Consider the following 15,898-nt stretch of genomic DNA (forward strand, 5'->3'; position numbering starts at 1 on the left):
AACCCGCATATTAGGCACGACCAAACAAAATGGCGGCTGTCACTTTTAGAAAATATGCGATGAATTTATTTGTATTTTGGGTGTTTTTGGTGCTGTTTAATGTCGCCGGATCAACTTCAAACATCGACGAGGTCAGAAACATGTTTGATTATCGTAATTAAATGAAAATAATCCGCAGAATTGAAACAATCGTCGTGAAAAACTGCGCCGAAACAGTGACGCGTCGATCTACACCTCGCGTGCCGGAGGACGACGTGATCAATTCAATTCAGTTTTATTGATCATAATTTGCCGAAACCTAATACTTCATATTGAAAACTGATGTTTATTGACTATGGGCGCGTGATATCTTAATTCAATTAAATTGTTTACATCTTTTTACCCTTATTTTGAAGTTTATCTTGAGGATAGTCTGAATACCAGCCGTTAAGTAAGGGTTGAAGATTTCTATCCAGGAACTTATTCTCTCCTACTTATTGAATTATTTAGATTAAAAACTTCCGATTGCTCAAATATCACTGAAATGAGGCTTGCTAATTAGAAAGCTTTGCCAGGGCCTGAGACCTCACTCGCCGGCGGGTGATTCAGTGTGTAATTCATGGTTGTATTTGTAATATTTGATACAGGGTGAAGAAGAGTTTGAGAATTTATTCACGTTACCGTTAGAACACAGTCTCGGTACCGACGGACCGTGGATTAAACATGGATTCATCACTATTCGGTCTATGACTAATAATTTAGCTCAATTCACGCAAATCGCACCCTTTACAGTTATGGAAAAGGATAAATTGAAGGTAATGTTTAAGAATTATTTTTAGACACACAAAGCTGCCAACTGTCCCCGATTGTCAGGAACAGACCCTGAAAAAGCCTTACTATCCCTAACAATTAGGGATAGTCCCTGAAAATGTCTTACTATCCCTGACAATCATGGAAAGTCCCTGAAATGGAATTCCTGTGTGATTAAAATTTGTGCTTTGAATATTTTTTTTCAGAAATTATCTCGTGATGATGGTGTATATAGGATACGTGTACCGGTTAAATACACTAATTCTGAACCGATGCAATACGTGTCATCATTCATTAAAGCCGTACGTATTTTACTAGAGTCAGTCTCGTGAGTTAAACAGTTATCTCCTTTGAGCCAAACAGATATCTCTGAATTAGATGAATATCTCTGAGTTAAACAGTTATCTCTTGAGTCAAACAGATATCTCTGAATTAGATGAATATCTCTGAGTTAAACAGTTATCTCTTGAGTCAAACAGATATCTCTTGATTCAAACAGATATCTCTTGAGTTAAACAGATATCTCTTGATTCAAACAGATATCTCTTGAGTTAAACAGATATCTTTTGAGTTAAACAGATATCTCTTGAGTTAAACAGTTATCTCTTAAGTCAAATAGTCATCTCTTGATTCAACAGTTATTTTTAAATTGATCGGATCTATCTTGAGCCTAATCAACCATAAAATGATTTCTTAGTTGCTTTATTTATAAATTTCAGTGCTCGTTGTACGAATCTCATTTATCTGACGAAGTCACGTTGACCGTCGACATGTCGGGCAATGTTAACGGCGTATCCATGGTTACGAATCCGTCCGTCTGCACGGGAGTCGACGATGTTGAATATTCGAGTTTAAACGATTTTAACAGAACAATCGAAATCAGACAAACCGTTCAGGGACCCGTGTAAGTTAATTTAACCGTGACCCGATGACATAATTCTTGGTTCAGTTGGTTCATTTTCAATGTTTGAAGAGTCCTCGTATTTTAACGATCCAAGACCCAATTTTACAGTCATCTCTTCAGTTTCGCTCTTAAGATTATGATCTTCGCTTTTACATATTTGACTTGTGTTAATCGATTGAATTCCTAGCAAATCAAGTCCAGGAAAACAATGTGGATGTCGGGGAAAAAGCGAGTCTGATAAAAGTAGCTGCCCTCGAAAGTCATTGATCGTGATGAAAAGTTCTGATTATTTGTGTATTTTTTATTACAGACCGGACACGCAGAGCTACGTTCAGAAGATGGAACAAGAAAAAGCTGAAAAAGCCAAAGGGCAACAAGCGGATAACAGATCATTCTTAGCTAAATATGTAAGTGTTATTCATTCAGGTTCGGTATCACATAAATGTTTTACTCTAAAATCGATTTATGAGGTTCACTTGAGTAGATTAATATGTTGAATCTGTTCATTTGACTTAAGAAATATTTTACAATTTCTTACTTTTACTAATTTGACCCCAAAGACAAAGTTAAAAATTAACTCAGAACGTTATATTCATTTTTCATAAGCAATAATATAATATATTCACTGACAATATTAAAATGTTATTCTATTACAGTGGATGTATATAGTTCCAGTAGCGTTATTGTTGATGGTTGCATCGGCTTCAGATCCGGGACAGGGCAGATAATCAACCAACAACATTCTCCACTATTCTCATCTTGTAATTCCTTGTCATACATACCCGAGATGGTTGTCGCTTTCTCCTGATGGTCAGCACATGCCCGAGACAATTGTCACTTTCCCCCATTGGTCAGCACATGCCCGAGACAATTTTCACTTTCCCCTGATGGTCAGCACATGCCCGAGACAATTGTCACTTTCCCCTGATGGTCGGCACATGCCTGAGACAATTGTCACTTTCCCCTGATGGTCAGCACATGCCTGAAATGGTTGTCACTTACTTTTAGATGTTCCGTTTGTTCAAATTTTCAACTGGAGGGACCCCATTTGCATTCCGAGGAAGTGCCTTCTTTTCTATTCTTTAACTTATGGATCTCTCTTTAATTTGAGAGCTTCTTCTGGAATGACCCCTTCTTAATTAGCCGCGTACTTTAACTCCTAAAGCAGTGTAGGATAGGCCTACAGTTTAATAAAATCGTGTTAGTGAGTTTTAAACGTTTATTGATAAAGTCCGCAGCGTTTAATCCAATTTTCACTCGATGTAAATTTGATCGTTGTAAATGTGTTTTTTTAATGAAAGAATTTTGGAAAAATAAAATATTTCTAGTCACAGAAACTTTTTTGATTTCGATTCTGTTCTATTCAATCAACCAATGCACGCTTAAAGTATAACGCTTAAAATATAAGTGAATCGCGCCTTTGATAGACATTGCAACTGCACATCATTTCATATTTGCCAAACCATCGACAGACTGTGACCCTAGCGTAGTTCTTCATCTCTAAATAATGTGACATAAGACAGTAAGACTACGTCAACCTTGCAACATAAAGCAAAGACAGATTTTTTAACATCAATATTTGTGTATATTTTCGGAAAACATTTGTACACGATTCAATGATTACTAACTATTGTACATGCATGTAATTACATGAGACTGGTCCAATACTGTAGACTCCACTCGGCTCTAGATAGAAATAGCTCACCAGTAGACCTGTCTTCCTTAAACTGTCAACCGCTCTCCAAGTTAATGAGTATTAGTACATGTTAATGAGTATTTATATGAATGTATTTGAAAAGAAATTAAATTCCTCAATTTTTTAACTCAAGATGCGGTCAATTCAGCAAGATATTCATAACACAGACCTAAGTCTACTGGACCCAGTTCCACAGTTGTGAGTTAGAGTTAACTCTGAGTTAAAGTTAGTTCATTTTCAATGTTTTAACCCAGGGTCAAATCTTAACTCAGAACTATGGAACTGGACCCTGTAAGTCTGCATACCAGACAATCTTAAGGGTAACAGATCGGAGGACAACAGCTAACACATCGTTTGGTTTGCAAGGAGATTATTAAGTCATAACCTCAAATTGGATACATTCGTACGTATGACCCTATATCAGATTTGAGCAGAGCCTTCTGTATTGAACAGGATTCTTACAGATCAGGGAATCATCCAAAATATTTTGATGCATATATTTCCCTTATTCTTCTGAAATTTCCTGATTACATTATATAAGGGATTACAAGATATCCTCAGTGGGAGCGGTTTCTCCTTGTGGCCTTATCTTCAGCAAGAACGACAAGACGACAAAAATTAAAATTCCCTGATTGAATTACATTGACTGACTTTTTCCTTATCTGTAAAAACCCTATAACCGGTAGATATTTTATCCATTGAGTTATAGAACTCAATTTGGGAAAGAAACAAAAATGATTAATGAACCAAGTTTTTGATTCCAGTCGCAGGAAGACTGAATAAATACCGAATCGACGTAAATAATTTGTGCAGTTAACTGCGACGACGAACACAACACCAAATGGTATTAAATCCTGTTTATTGCTGTTTTCTCCGGTTTATTCCAGTTTAATCGCGACTCGACAAATTGGACACGTCGCGTTCGTCTGAAAACAAGATAAAATAATCAGTTCTAAAATACTTTTTATGAATTCAAAAATTCAGCCATTTTTATTTGACTTCGCAGCCCCACGGACCCCGCCCGGAATTCGCTACCAGGAACCCCGTATAAGTTATAAACTTAATGATAGATGTGAAACTGAATTCAGGACCCGGTTTCACAGTTGTCAGTCAGAGCTGAGTTAAAAACGGCTCATTCTCGATCCTTTTTACTTTAGAGTCAAACCGTGACTCATAACCGTGGACAGGGTCCGATCTAAGGAATGAAAGCCACTTGCCTGTTGGGCAAGCATATCTGAAATTTCGCTTGCCTCTTCCAAAAGCTACTTGCCCTACACAGGCAGTCTGATTGGTGGCGCTATCATCCGTTGTATCGAGTGGGAAAGAAGCTTTGTGACATAAAATTGCACTAGCCCGGTGGACGAGTGATAATGATAACCTACTCGCCCTGATGAGAATATACTTGTCCCGGGCAATCGGACAAGTGCTTAGATCAGACCCTGGCGGAACATAATCCAGGGTTTCATTTAAGAGTCAGATTTCATTTTCTTTATCGTGAAATCTGACGAACGTTTAAACAGTGAAGAGAACGATCACTAACCTGGATCCACTGGTCGATGCATTTCGTATGAAAATCGTGGAAACATGGTAAAATTCTCAAATGATCGTTATTTTCAAACTCGGTCATACAAATCGAACACTCTAAACTACGAGCTGAACTCGAGTTAAATCTGTGAGTCGGCAGTTGATTGATCGCAGTCGTTTCAAGGCCACGTGGAACCGCGTCGCCTAGTAACTCCCCGAGGGCCAGTAAATGCTAGAAAGTGAAATAGACGTTAAGTTATGATGAATGAGGACGCGAAAAGTCGACTGCGGCAATAGAGGATTACACTTGCGACGAGTGAGGATCCACCAGGTGTTGCTAGTGTGCAAAAGAACAACTACAAAGGCAATAGATTTCGCTTGGCAGGCGCGCTAGTGTGCAATAGGACATTACTATTGACTAACTATGAAGTGGGAAGCTAAGAGTTCAGATTACAGTCAACTGAAAATAAACTAAATTTGGATCAAGTTTTTCCAATCGATACACACGCCATCTGGTGGAAGATCTGATGCAACGCCTGATGTCTTTATTAGACGAGGACCGAGTGAGAATGAAAAATTACCTCATAGCTATCATCCTCTACAGCTAGAAATCTCGTTCTATGATTGACGCGACCTCGAGACCGGTTTCCAGATCCCCGACGGTTTCTAGTCGGACTTGAATACATCTATGTTTTAATAGAAAATAGAATTAATCACTTAAATCACTTCAACAATTCACTATCATCAAGGGTTCTTACAGACCAGGCAATCCTAAATTCCGGTGATATTTCCCCCCAGACTATTGACCAAAAATATTCCCTGATCAAAATGTAAGATATCCTCAGTGAGGGCTGTTTGTTATCAAGAGGTTCCTTGTGCCACTCATCACCAGCAAGAACAACAAGACAAAATTCAAATTCCCTGGACCCAGTTCCACAGTTCAGAGTTAAGATTTGACTCAGATTCAACTCATTGAAAATAAACTAACTTAAACTCAGAGTTAACTCTAACTGTGGAACCGGGCCCTGATCAAATCATAAGACAATCTCAGACAGAGGTCAGTGAAGGCTGATTCGTGCCACTCGTCACCAGTAAGAACAACAAGACACACAAAACCCCTGGGGCCAGTTGCTCATAAGTTGGTTAAAGATAACTGGCCGTTAAATACCATAGTAACAATGAAATTTCAATTGTCACCATATCAACTATCCACTGGTTAACTGTAACCAACTTTTGAGCAACTGGCCCCTGATTTTCCTTAATCTGTAAGAACCCCAAGATTCTTACGGAAACCTATAATATCGGTACCTGTTGCTCCAATCGTGATAAAGACATGAACTGATCAACAAATGGAGCCATTGCATCAAACGGAATTCCTGTAATTTAAACATAATATTAACAATCTCAAATCATTTATAACAGCGGTTTAGAGTCAGAGACATTTTCTCAAATCTTAAGAGCGAAATGTTAAATCTTGAGCTGAGTTAATGATTATATAAATCATACAACATCCAATTTTGATATCACCTCCCAAGTCTGGAAATATTTCCGTCATCTCAATTTTAGATGTCATCCTAATTTTAGATGACAGAAGTCTTCCCAAGTCAGATCTTTCTAAAAAAGATCTGACTTAACAAACAAGCCAAACTGAACTAGCCAAATTTTACCTAAATTGTCATCTTCCGTGAACCATAGATTAGTGTTACCGGTACTTCTATATCGACCGCGACTACGCGATGTATGATGAGAACGAGGATGATTCGGCTGGTGATGATGGTGGTGATGATGATGAGTTTCGTGTGTATGACCACTAGGGGGAGCCGTTGTTCCCTGAGCGTTTAACGCCACAGCAAACTCGTGATCCATTTCTTCCTATAAAATATATAACAACAACGTTGAACTGAACGAATGAACAAAGTTTGGGGTGTTTTTTGATTGTAATGTATATTATGTTACCTGAAGCCTTCGTGCCATATCCTCATCATCTTCAATCTGTTGAAATTGACTTATAGTACGTTGAGTTTCTGGAGTAAAACTTGGCGAACCTCCTAAACTTTCTACAATAATAATTCATTGACACAATTCACTTTTATCCGACTTGCTTTTATCCTTCACTATTCTAACATGCACGTTGTTTTCCCAAACGAATTTTGATTTTAAACTCTTAACTGATTTTACGTACAATCTAACAATCTCAATTAAATTCCCTGACTTATCCTGGTACTAACTTCCCTGACTTTCTTCTAAAGAAAAGAAAATTCCCAGACTTTTCCCTGAACTTTGTGAAATTTGACATTGTATTGAAGTAGGAATTGTCGTGCTGGACCCAGTACGCTGACACTGATAGACACATACCTCTCGGACGCGGTGACCTCTGCGTTCTAGAACTACGACGCGCTGATCTGTGAAGTCGCGGTGGTGAAATCCAGTGCATACCGGTATTTAATATCGAATCAGCAGCTGCAGCTACTGCTGCTACCGCTGCCGTTTCATTATCACTGTTACTCAATATATCCAACAAATCCTCATTTGTACGCGTTCTAGGCCTAAAATAAACACATTATATCCCTTAAGACTTTATTCAGTTGCAAATCGAAGAAATTGAGGGAAAAAGAAAGTTTTAACTAAATTGATCTTAGCGAAAAATTCATGGACTATCGAGGACCGGTTTACGTAGTTAACTGCACGAGCCAGTGGAGTTAAATCAGTAAGGCCGGTTCCACAGTGGTCTCAAACTTTAAGATAGGTCTAAATTGTTCAATTGGCTATAGGCCTAGAACTAACATGGTCCTAGACTGGTCAAAGCAATGAGTTTAGAAACAGCCCATGATAATGAAATGACTCTAATCAGGGTCCGATCTAAGCACTTGGCCGATTGCCCGGGACACGTATATTCTCATCAGGGCGAGAAGTTAGCTTGTCCCCCGGGCTAGTGCAATTTTATGTCACAAAGCTTTTTTCCCACTCGATACAACGGATGATAGTGCCACCAATCGGACTGCCTGTGAAGGGCAAGTATTTTTTGGAGGGGCAAGCGAAATATCAGATACGCTTGTCCCCGGGCAAGTGGCTTTCATTCCTTAGATCAGACCCTGCTAATGTTGTTTAAAAGGTGCATTAATTATTTCATACCTCGGTCGACGGCGACCTTTTCTAATATGATGCATAGCGACTGTAACCGGAACGGGGTCGTGGATCGCGACTGGGGAGGCTCCGTCCTCTGAACTCTCTCTCGCTCGTTTCTGTCCGTGATGTCGGCTTCCGTTTAAATGGTGACGGTGATGTTTCTTAGCGCGAGGAAACTCGGGGGTCGAACGTCGAGCAGTACGCGACGATGAACCATCGGCGAGGTCGAGTGAGGTCGTATCGGTGAGGTCAAGTGAGGTCGTCGGTTGAGGCCCGTCGGTCGACCGGTTATCAGTCGATTCAGAGATGTTCGTTTGACTGAACGCTCGACTGACTTTGTCGAGTTTTTTGAATTTTCTTTTTCGCTTTTTTTTTTCTTTAGTTCGCAGAAACGTGGCGAGTGAGGCTCGTTCTCTGGAGTCGTCCTCTTCCTCGTCGCTAGCAGCGCCCTCGCGGTCGTCGGTATCCGTATCGAACAGCGGTAATAACGAATCATGAAGAATCAACTGTCGACGCGGCGGCGCCGTCTGCTCTTCCGATTCCCGATTCTCTTCAACCGATTCATCGTCGTTTCTGTTTTTACGAACGGAAAGTTTGCGTTTTCCAATCGACTGAGATTCGGAATCCTTAATTATCGTAACCGATTCATTGAGATGACTCGTCGATTCACCCTGATTCTCCGATTCATCGGAATCGGCAGCAGCAGCTGCCGCTGTTGTTTTCGACTGCCGGTTTTTTTCATTTTTCCGATTCTTTTTCAGTTTTTCGGCCCGCCAAAAATCCTCATATTCCGAACTGCTTTCTCCGCTCCATAGACATAAAACATCATCTTCGTCCATTCTCTACCAAAACTTGTCCTACTGAAAATAAAAAAAAGGGATAAAGTCTCCAAAGTCAAGCGGTAATGAGTGACACAATGGACTCATTCAAGTCGAGTCTCGACAACCAGGACCGTCACTACACCCTGTAAACCGCGCACCCTAACAAAGTACAGTCTTAATCGGTTTAAAGGCAAAAGCCTATGCAACCATATTTGATGACGATGATGAAAGATGAAAGCAAAAATGAGAGTCTGAAAACGACCTGATAATTCATTCTTGTATAACTAGCTCAATGAAAGCTTTTCGAACTCTTTCTTCCTTTTTATAAATTATTAATATAGTGTGCTGTGACTGTGTCAGTGTGTTGCCTCATGTCAATGAACCTTCTGTCATTCACCATTCATTCACGTATCCAGATTATTTTCACCACACCTCTCTACAACGCCGTAAAGGTGTTGCTGTTCGTGTGAGAATTTCCAATCCGTTAAATGAATAAGATTTTGATAAGGTCTGGGGCAGAGTTAGTTTCTGTTGTGAGTGAGAAACCTACCATACACGTCAAACCCGCTATTTATTTCGATCAATAAATATTTAATTGAATTTAGCCACTCGCTTACCAGAGGTGACTTTCAATCACTCGCTTGCCAGAGCACGTTTTACTCACTTGCCAGAGACGCCGATCAATTACTCGCGCGTCGCGAGTAGCTCACTCTCAAGGTCGTGGAGCAAAGAGAATATTTTTGACATTTGACCGTCAAAATTTGCTTCTAATCTCGAAATCAAAGGAAATGGCTAAAGCGAATTGTCTTTTCGTTCTCAGTTCTTCAATTGAAGGTAATTTCTTATACATTTCAACTTTAAGAAAATGTTTTTTATCAATGCCAGTTAGCAAGACTCCAAGTTTAACGCGGTCTTTTTTAGTTAGAGGCTCCTGCTCTCTCTGCTGGTCTTATTAAGTTCCAGACTTTAAGTTCCTGAGACCGAGCGATCTTTAGCAGAAAGATGGTATTTTATTTCTATTTTTAGGTGTGAGTGCTCCTTCATTCAGGCAGTCGTATTTATTAGCACATTCTTCCAACTTCAATATTCAACTAGCGTCACCACAGGTGAATCTAAATTCTCCTCTCTGCGGAAAATTTAATTCTTACTCGACTCTGAAATGATGAAGATGAAATTCACCACTAATTTCTGTACTTATTTCAGGCAAAATCTATTGAATACATTCATCAAGATGACGAATGTCGATTGTGGTTGAATGATTTTAAGAGCAAATCATTTTCCAATCCGATTGCTCTGTCTACAGTTGACGGTAAGTTGAGTCTCTTAGATCAGCAGGCGCGTATTCAGACTGTCGCACATGCAGCACGTGATACTAATAAATATGGCGAACAAATTTTGAGCAAATCTAGTAAAAAGGCAGGCTAAGGTCTGTTTTTAATTAGAATCTGCCTCATTGACATTCTCTTCTATCTTGATCAGGTGGAAAATGCATTAGAATGACATGAAATTTCAAGACCCTCAAGAGACCCCCTATATCTGCTTCGACACTACGCGTCGCTCGCTGGGCATGGATGGATACTGGCCCTTTTTAAAGTTGATCTCCTTTTTTTCACTGTGCTGTAGTCATTGAATGTCCCTGGATCCCACGCCTGATCAGTGTCTCCCGGTGATTACACTAATTATCTACCGGTCTCTCTTCATTCATTTGTTGTTTCAGTGAACCGTTATTCGGCATTGTTGATACCTCACTCGCCAGGGGCTGTGTACGATCTAGCTCACAATACTGAGCTAGCGAATATACTGAGTCATTTCATTAGCGAAAAAAGTAAGTTATTCTTTCCTGGAACTCTTCAAACATTCATCGATATTTTAGTTTGAAGTGAGGACGATCAGCTTTTGAAAGTTTGCTGTTAAAATGTCTTATGTCTTGTGTTTGTAGTTCATTTTATCAATTAGTATTGTCTCAGGTGAAGTTCTGAACACAATTGAAGTGTGGACGATCAGTTTTTGAAAGTGTGCTGATGAATTGTCTAATTCCTGGTGTTTGTAGTTCATTAATAAAAAATATCTCTGGTAAAGCACCGAACACACGTGAATTGTGGATGGTCTGCTTTTGATAGTGTGCTGATAAAATGCCTAATAATATACATGTATTAGATAAAGCACTGAACACATGTGAAGTGTGGATGGATGATCAGTTTTTGAAAGTGAGCTATTAAAAATGCCTGATGTCTGGTGATTGTAGATCATTTTCAATTAAAGATTTCTCAGTTGCAATTTGATACCTAGTCCCGTCTCTGCCTTATTTGTAGTTAAATGTTTGTTTGTTGTTTTTCAGAGCCGATATGTGTAATAGGAATGGGTGTAGCGGCATTGTGCTGCGCTAAAGATCCGGCCAGTAATGACTGGATGTTTAAACAGTACAGTCTAACTGCTGTAAGTCACAAAAAAACGTGAAAACAATAACCAAAATCTGAATTTTTTCCGCTTTGAACAGAGAGGATATCCAGGAGTTGATGTGAATTGAAGTGATTGTTTGTTGTTTTAGACGTCGGTGTATGAATTAGCGCATTCTCACGAATTTTCCTGTTTACCGATCATTCCTGAAGACTTTATCAAAGATAAGGGAGCTCGATACAGCTGTAAGTATGAAGTGAAATACGGAAAGAATTATTAGCTTTCAATCGACGTTTTGTCTTTTTATGACACTATCAAATTACTCCCACATCTCAATTAAACATTATCCTAGAATTATGGATGGGTGCAGTGTGGCTTAGTGGTAGAGTGCTCGACCCCCAATCAGGAGGTTGTCTGTTCGAACCCCGGCTGTGCTGTAGTGTCCTTAGGCAAGGCATTAATTCACAATTGCTACTGGCTGACGACGCCTTGATCGCTCTGCAGCGTATCGGTGTTGCATCTCCCCAGGGAGAGTAAGAATGTACTGGATTGGTAACAGAAGCTGGGTAATAATTGAGGGACAGCGCTTTGAGCATTCATTGGAAAGGCGCTTTATAGGCACTAATTATTATTATTATTATTATTATTATGGGTGGACAACCTTACCTCCGATCTCGCGGAACCAGTAACATTCTAGATAGGTTTTGATTATATAATATAATGATAATCTATTTGTTTATATACGCTATAACATAATCATAGCGCTTTACAATGGTAATACAAGAAATCATTAAATTATTAAGGTACCATTGGAATACAAGAACATAAAAACAAGCTTATTCAATGGTAAAACGTATTCTGTTTGAGATCAAACTATTTACCGGCCGCTTCTATCAGGTTCACAGATTCTATTCTGGAGTAGGTTGGGCTTATTCTGATTGATTTTGAAACAAAAGCGTGAGAAGAGAATTCCGCAATCGGTTGAAACCAATCGAAACCTGTCATATAAGTTTATCTCTTGTGTAAAGTTGTTTGGTGTTGTTTATTTATTTTCAGCCAGTGAACCGAACTGTGTTTATGTCGTAGTCGATCGACATTTAGTTTCCGGTCAAAATGAAAAATCAACGTTAACTGCTGTTCAAAACTTAATACTCTTACACAATCAAAGGTAATATAACAGGCGTTAATTTGGTTTCCTAAAATCTCAGAGCCATGGCTATCGACTCAGATATTTTATTGTGAACTAATTTAAAGGTGCAGCTGCATTTATCTCCCACATTTCTCATTTCAGACAGAGTAAAACAGTGAAATGAAGAAAATATTTTCTGCACAATTAATTCAGCTTTGATGACATTCAGTTCTTTGTAATTCGAAACAAGATTGATTAGAACTCTTGTGCACCACCAAACTCTAGCTCTGAAGATTTCATTGCTAAAATTGGAAAGAATACTTAATATCTGCATCTAAAACTGTCTCTAAATTGAGTTGATTTCACGTGGATATTTTAAAAGATGTTATTGTAGTTAAAGGGTCCAGTTCCACTGTTGTAGTTAGAGTTAACATGAGATCATTTTCAATGAGTCAAATCTTAACTCGTAACTGTGGTACCGCGTCCAGCAGAAAATCTGTTCATTAGAAACAAGACGTTTCTACGTTTAACAGTACATGTAGTTTAGAAGTATCTAAACTTACAAGTTTTTGTAATAAAATGACGATTTGTTTGTATGCTGGTAATCAATATGAAAACCACGTGTAATTGAATGTTTTTTAAGTAAAAACTATGATAAATGTATCTAGTCTTTGGATATTATTGAAATAATATATTATATTCACTTTATCAGTTGGTGTTTATCAGTGTCTTATGAAAGGACGTTGTATCAGTTCACTAGTTAATTACCTAATCGTTGGTGGTAAGCTTTTTATAATCGGATGGGCTTATACCAACTTGTATGTGGTTTGTGAAAATATCCGATCGTGAAACTTAACCACAGACAGGTTACTTACTAACAGTTCACTAGAGGATATTTACCGTAGATGTTATACTCTAGCTCGCTCGACTCATGTTTGTTCTTTTATGATTGGCGACATTCAACATGGTGACGGCTTCAAACCGAAATCTCTTATTCGTAAAACAATAAATGGTAAAATTCAGACAAGAATCTAACATGGACATTAACAGCGAGACTTTCCTCAGAATCATAGCTTCTACATCATTGAAATTTCCAGGTAGCCGATCCAAAACGCCAGGAAATTCACAAATAATATAAACCAGAACAACTGCTGAAACCATCTTCAATATTCCCGTATCGTTATCCCTTGAAGCGCCACCTATTAGTGATTTACGGCGTTTTTTGGTCCAAGTAAAAAGAATAAACAAAACCACATTTATGACTAATAACGTAGATATAGGCAGGAAAACCATCCCATACATAATTGCGTATTTTCTATCAAATTCAATCGGTTTGAGAACTCTGTCGACATTTTTTAGAAATGTGACATCTGTATACTTCTTCCCAAAGAAAATGGTATAAGTATATTGACCTGGCTTCAAACACGGCCATCTCGTTAAACCGGGTATCCTGCGAGGAATTATATACCTTGAGAAAATCAACAACCCCAGAGTGGTCGTGACGAAACAGAGTAAATTGATAGTTAAAGGTTTCCAGAATCGTTTATATTTTAATGGGAAAATAATGACTAAAATTCTCTCTAAACTCACAACAACGACGAGCCAGTTTCTGACAAACTGTGACGGATACAGTCCTATAAAGCCTACATATATAAACCACCAGCCAAAATGCCAGTCATCATAACGAAAAACCAAGTCACCCAGATTACTGTAGATAAAATACGTTCTCAGCGGGTACATGATAAAAGATGGTAAACTGAACACAAGATCAGAAACCGCTAAAAGACAAATTGAATGATAGCAACTATTGCGTAGTCTGCGTATAATGATGATAGTTAGTATATTCAATAGAATACCACAAACAGTAACAGGACCCATTCCTGTCATATAGATGTAAACACTGAACTGATAGTTCCATTGTCTGAGAGCAACGATACGGACGAGAACCGTTCACTGCCATTATGGCCACACCTCAAGTATAGCTACGATATACAGCAGCACTTCCAGATTGAATCTAAACTTCGATTGTGTTCTGCAATGATTGTAACAAAGAATAATCAAATCTGGAAGGCATCACAAATCTGTACAGATTCTGATTTAGAAACCGTCTCAATAAATAACCCTTTTAAGTGAAATCCGATAAATTAAGATTGTCGCAACTAAGCCCTCCGAGAATGTCAAGATTGAAATATTGAAATCACGTTCTTTCTAGCTAAATAGAAATACGTTATTTAGACTTGTGTGAAAAATAGACACATGTAGGCCTACATATATATTTCGCTGTTTTTGAAAATATTCTGATTTCAAACGGCAGCCGAGCCGAAATGTATGCCCCCGTTTTATGCGTTTTATAGGGGACTATTTGTATTTGAATATTTCTAAATTTTCAACAATTGGTTTCCGTTACTAAATTGGAGTTTTGGTTATTTGCAGAAATCGCTCGAAATGTCACGATTTTCTTGGATTCTGTTTGGAGTGCTTTATTTTTCTTTAATCTTTTCTCATGCAATCGGCGCAGCGAACGGTGAGTATATTTGAATGCTTCTTAATCACATTCTTGATAATCAATCCAATCCCTTAATTGGCCGGTGAATGAGAAATACACTTTGTATGTCCCTCATCGCAGATGATGGAGATGACTCGAATAGAATATGGGTGAAGAAGGTCCTAAGATCATCGACAAATTGCGATGCCTCTTTCGAGAACTGCGAAGAAATACAAAAGTCGAAGAATTATGACAAACCGAGAGAAAAAGATGACGATGGCCAGGATGAAAAATCGCCCGTTATTGCTGCTGACCTTCACCCCGCGGACAATGATAAGAAAACAGAAATAAACGTAGAAGTGAACGAAAAGAAACGAATTCAAAACAAGGATGAAAAACCGTTGAATAAGAAACATTCGAGCGATCTGGAGATGGCGTATTTTCGAGAGACCCGCGAACACGCTGATGGAAAACCCGTAAAAGTAGAGGAAACTGACGAGGATAATTCATCATCTTCATCAACGAACGGAGAAAAATCCGAATTACTCGATCATCTTCGAGATGCCGTGGTGCAAGCGCTGAAAAGTAAAGTAAGCACCGCCGCAGAAGATGAAGTTAAGATTGAGCCACGTCGTCGAACCATCGATAAGAAACCTATCGCCTTACCGGTACGCATGAAGAGAAGTGTCACAACTCCGGCGCTGGCCGTCAAAGAACATCTTCAATACGATTACGTACAATATTTCAGTAAATCTGAAGATGGTAGGTTGTTATACGTGTTTTTTGGTGTTTTGAATTTTTTAACCGTCTCTGATTGAAAAAAAGGAATCCAGGTCTGCAGTTCTATAGGGCTCGGGTTGTCCTCCTCGAATACGTTAATACGTACATTTTCAATTGATATGTAATCAATCTGAGAGATTTTAATAACTATACATATTTATGTTTCTATATTGAGAAAATTCATTCGATTAATTGAAAGCGTGGAACCACGTGGAACCAACGAAGTCGGATCCAAAATAGGACAATT

The 15,898-nt window shown here is 38.7% G+C and overlaps 3 protein-coding genes across 5 annotated transcripts; 2 read left to right on the forward strand and 1 right to left on the reverse strand.

Moving 5' to 3' along the window:
- Positions 1-3: 3 nt before the first annotated feature.
- On the forward strand, positions 4-2,996 carry LOC141912826 (ER membrane protein complex subunit 10-like). The gene is made up of 6 exons (XM_074804241.1): positions 4-131; positions 627-794; positions 996-1,091; positions 1,509-1,693; positions 2,004-2,100; positions 2,350-2,996. The coding sequence occupies exons 1-6, from the start codon at positions 30-32 to the stop codon at positions 2,419-2,421; spliced, it is 720 nt and encodes a 239-aa protein (XP_074660342.1). The 5' UTR covers positions 4-29; the 3' UTR covers positions 2,422-2,996.
- A 280-nt stretch (positions 2,997-3,276) lies between these two features.
- LOC141912691 (uncharacterized) lies at positions 3,277-9,435 on the reverse strand. 2 transcript variants are annotated; one of them, XM_074804022.1, is made up of 9 exons: positions 9,411-9,435; positions 8,046-8,896; positions 7,269-7,459; positions 6,870-6,970; positions 6,581-6,785; positions 6,222-6,289; positions 5,495-5,599; positions 4,930-5,145; positions 3,277-4,315 (listed from the first exon to the last, which is right to left on the reverse strand). In XM_074804022.1, the coding sequence occupies exons 2-9, from the start codon at positions 8,876-8,878 to the stop codon at positions 4,268-4,270; spliced, it is 1,767 nt and encodes a 588-aa protein (XP_074660123.1). In that variant the 5' UTR covers positions 8,879-8,896; positions 9,411-9,435; the 3' UTR covers positions 3,277-4,267. The 2 variants fall into 2 exon arrangements, with proteins under 2 accessions (XP_074660123.1, XP_074660121.1); XM_074804020.1 differs by having other exon boundaries at positions 8,046-8,899; positions 9,411-9,429.
- Positions 9,436-9,565: 130 nt separating this feature from the next.
- Positions 9,566-13,027, forward strand: LOC141912800 (glutamine amidotransferase-like class 1 domain-containing protein 1). 2 transcript variants are annotated; one of them, XR_012620201.1, is made up of 8 exons: positions 9,566-9,694; positions 9,887-9,966; positions 10,064-10,169; positions 10,578-10,685; positions 11,199-11,296; positions 11,409-11,502; positions 12,318-12,425; positions 12,549-13,027. XR_012620201.1 is itself a non-coding variant. In XM_074804199.1 (8 exons), exons 1-8 carry the CDS (start codon positions 9,649-9,651, stop codon positions 12,568-12,570), a joined length of 666 nt encoding a protein of 221 aa, XP_074660300.1. In that variant the 5' UTR covers positions 9,566-9,648; the 3' UTR covers positions 12,571-13,027. The 2 variants fall into 2 exon arrangements, 1 of the variants encoding a protein (XP_074660300.1); XM_074804199.1 differs by having other exon boundaries at positions 12,314-12,425.
- The last annotated feature ends 2,871 nt before the right edge of the window (positions 13,028-15,898 follow it).

Source organism: Tubulanus polymorphus, chromosome 11 (genome assembly GCF_964204645.1).
Source record: "Tubulanus polymorphus chromosome 11, tnTubPoly1.2, whole genome shotgun sequence".
Lineage (NCBI taxonomy): Eukaryota > Metazoa > Nemertea > Palaeonemertea > Tubulaniformes > Tubulanidae > Tubulanus > Tubulanus polymorphus.

Coding starts and splice junctions, on each gene's coding strand:
- LOC141912826 (XM_074804241.1), top strand. CDS start 30: ATGGCGGCTGTCACTTTTAGAAAATATGCGATGAATTTATTTGTATTT. Junction 1,092..1,508: donor TGTCATCATTCATTAAAGCC/GTACGTATTTTA, acceptor TATAAATTTCAG/TGCTCGTTGTACGAATCTCA. Junction 1,694..2,003: donor CAAACCGTTCAGGGACCCGT/GTAAGTTAATTT, acceptor TTTTTATTACAG/ACCGGACACGCAGAGCTACG.
- LOC141912691 (XM_074804022.1), bottom strand. CDS start 8,878: ATGGACGAAGATGATGTTTTATGTCTATGGAGCGGAGAAAGCAGTTCG. Junction 7,460..8,045: donor AAAGGTCGCCGTCGACCGAG/GTATGAAATAAT, acceptor TGTTTATTTTAG/GCCTAGAACGCGTACAAATG. Junction 5,600..6,221: donor TATCACGATTGGAGCAACAG/GTACCGATATTA, acceptor ATTAAAACATAG/ATGTATTCAAGTCCGACTAG.
- LOC141912800 (XM_074804199.1), top strand. CDS start 9,649: ATGGCTAAAGCGAATTGTCTTTTCGTTCTCAGTTCTTCAATTGAAG. Junction 10,170..10,577: donor TGCTCTGTCTACAGTTGACG/GTAAGTTGAGTC, acceptor TTGTTGTTTCAG/TGAACCGTTATTCGGCATTG. Junction 11,297..11,408: donor AACAGTACAGTCTAACTGCT/GTAAGTCACAAA, acceptor TTGTTGTTTTAG/ACGTCGGTGTATGAATTAGC.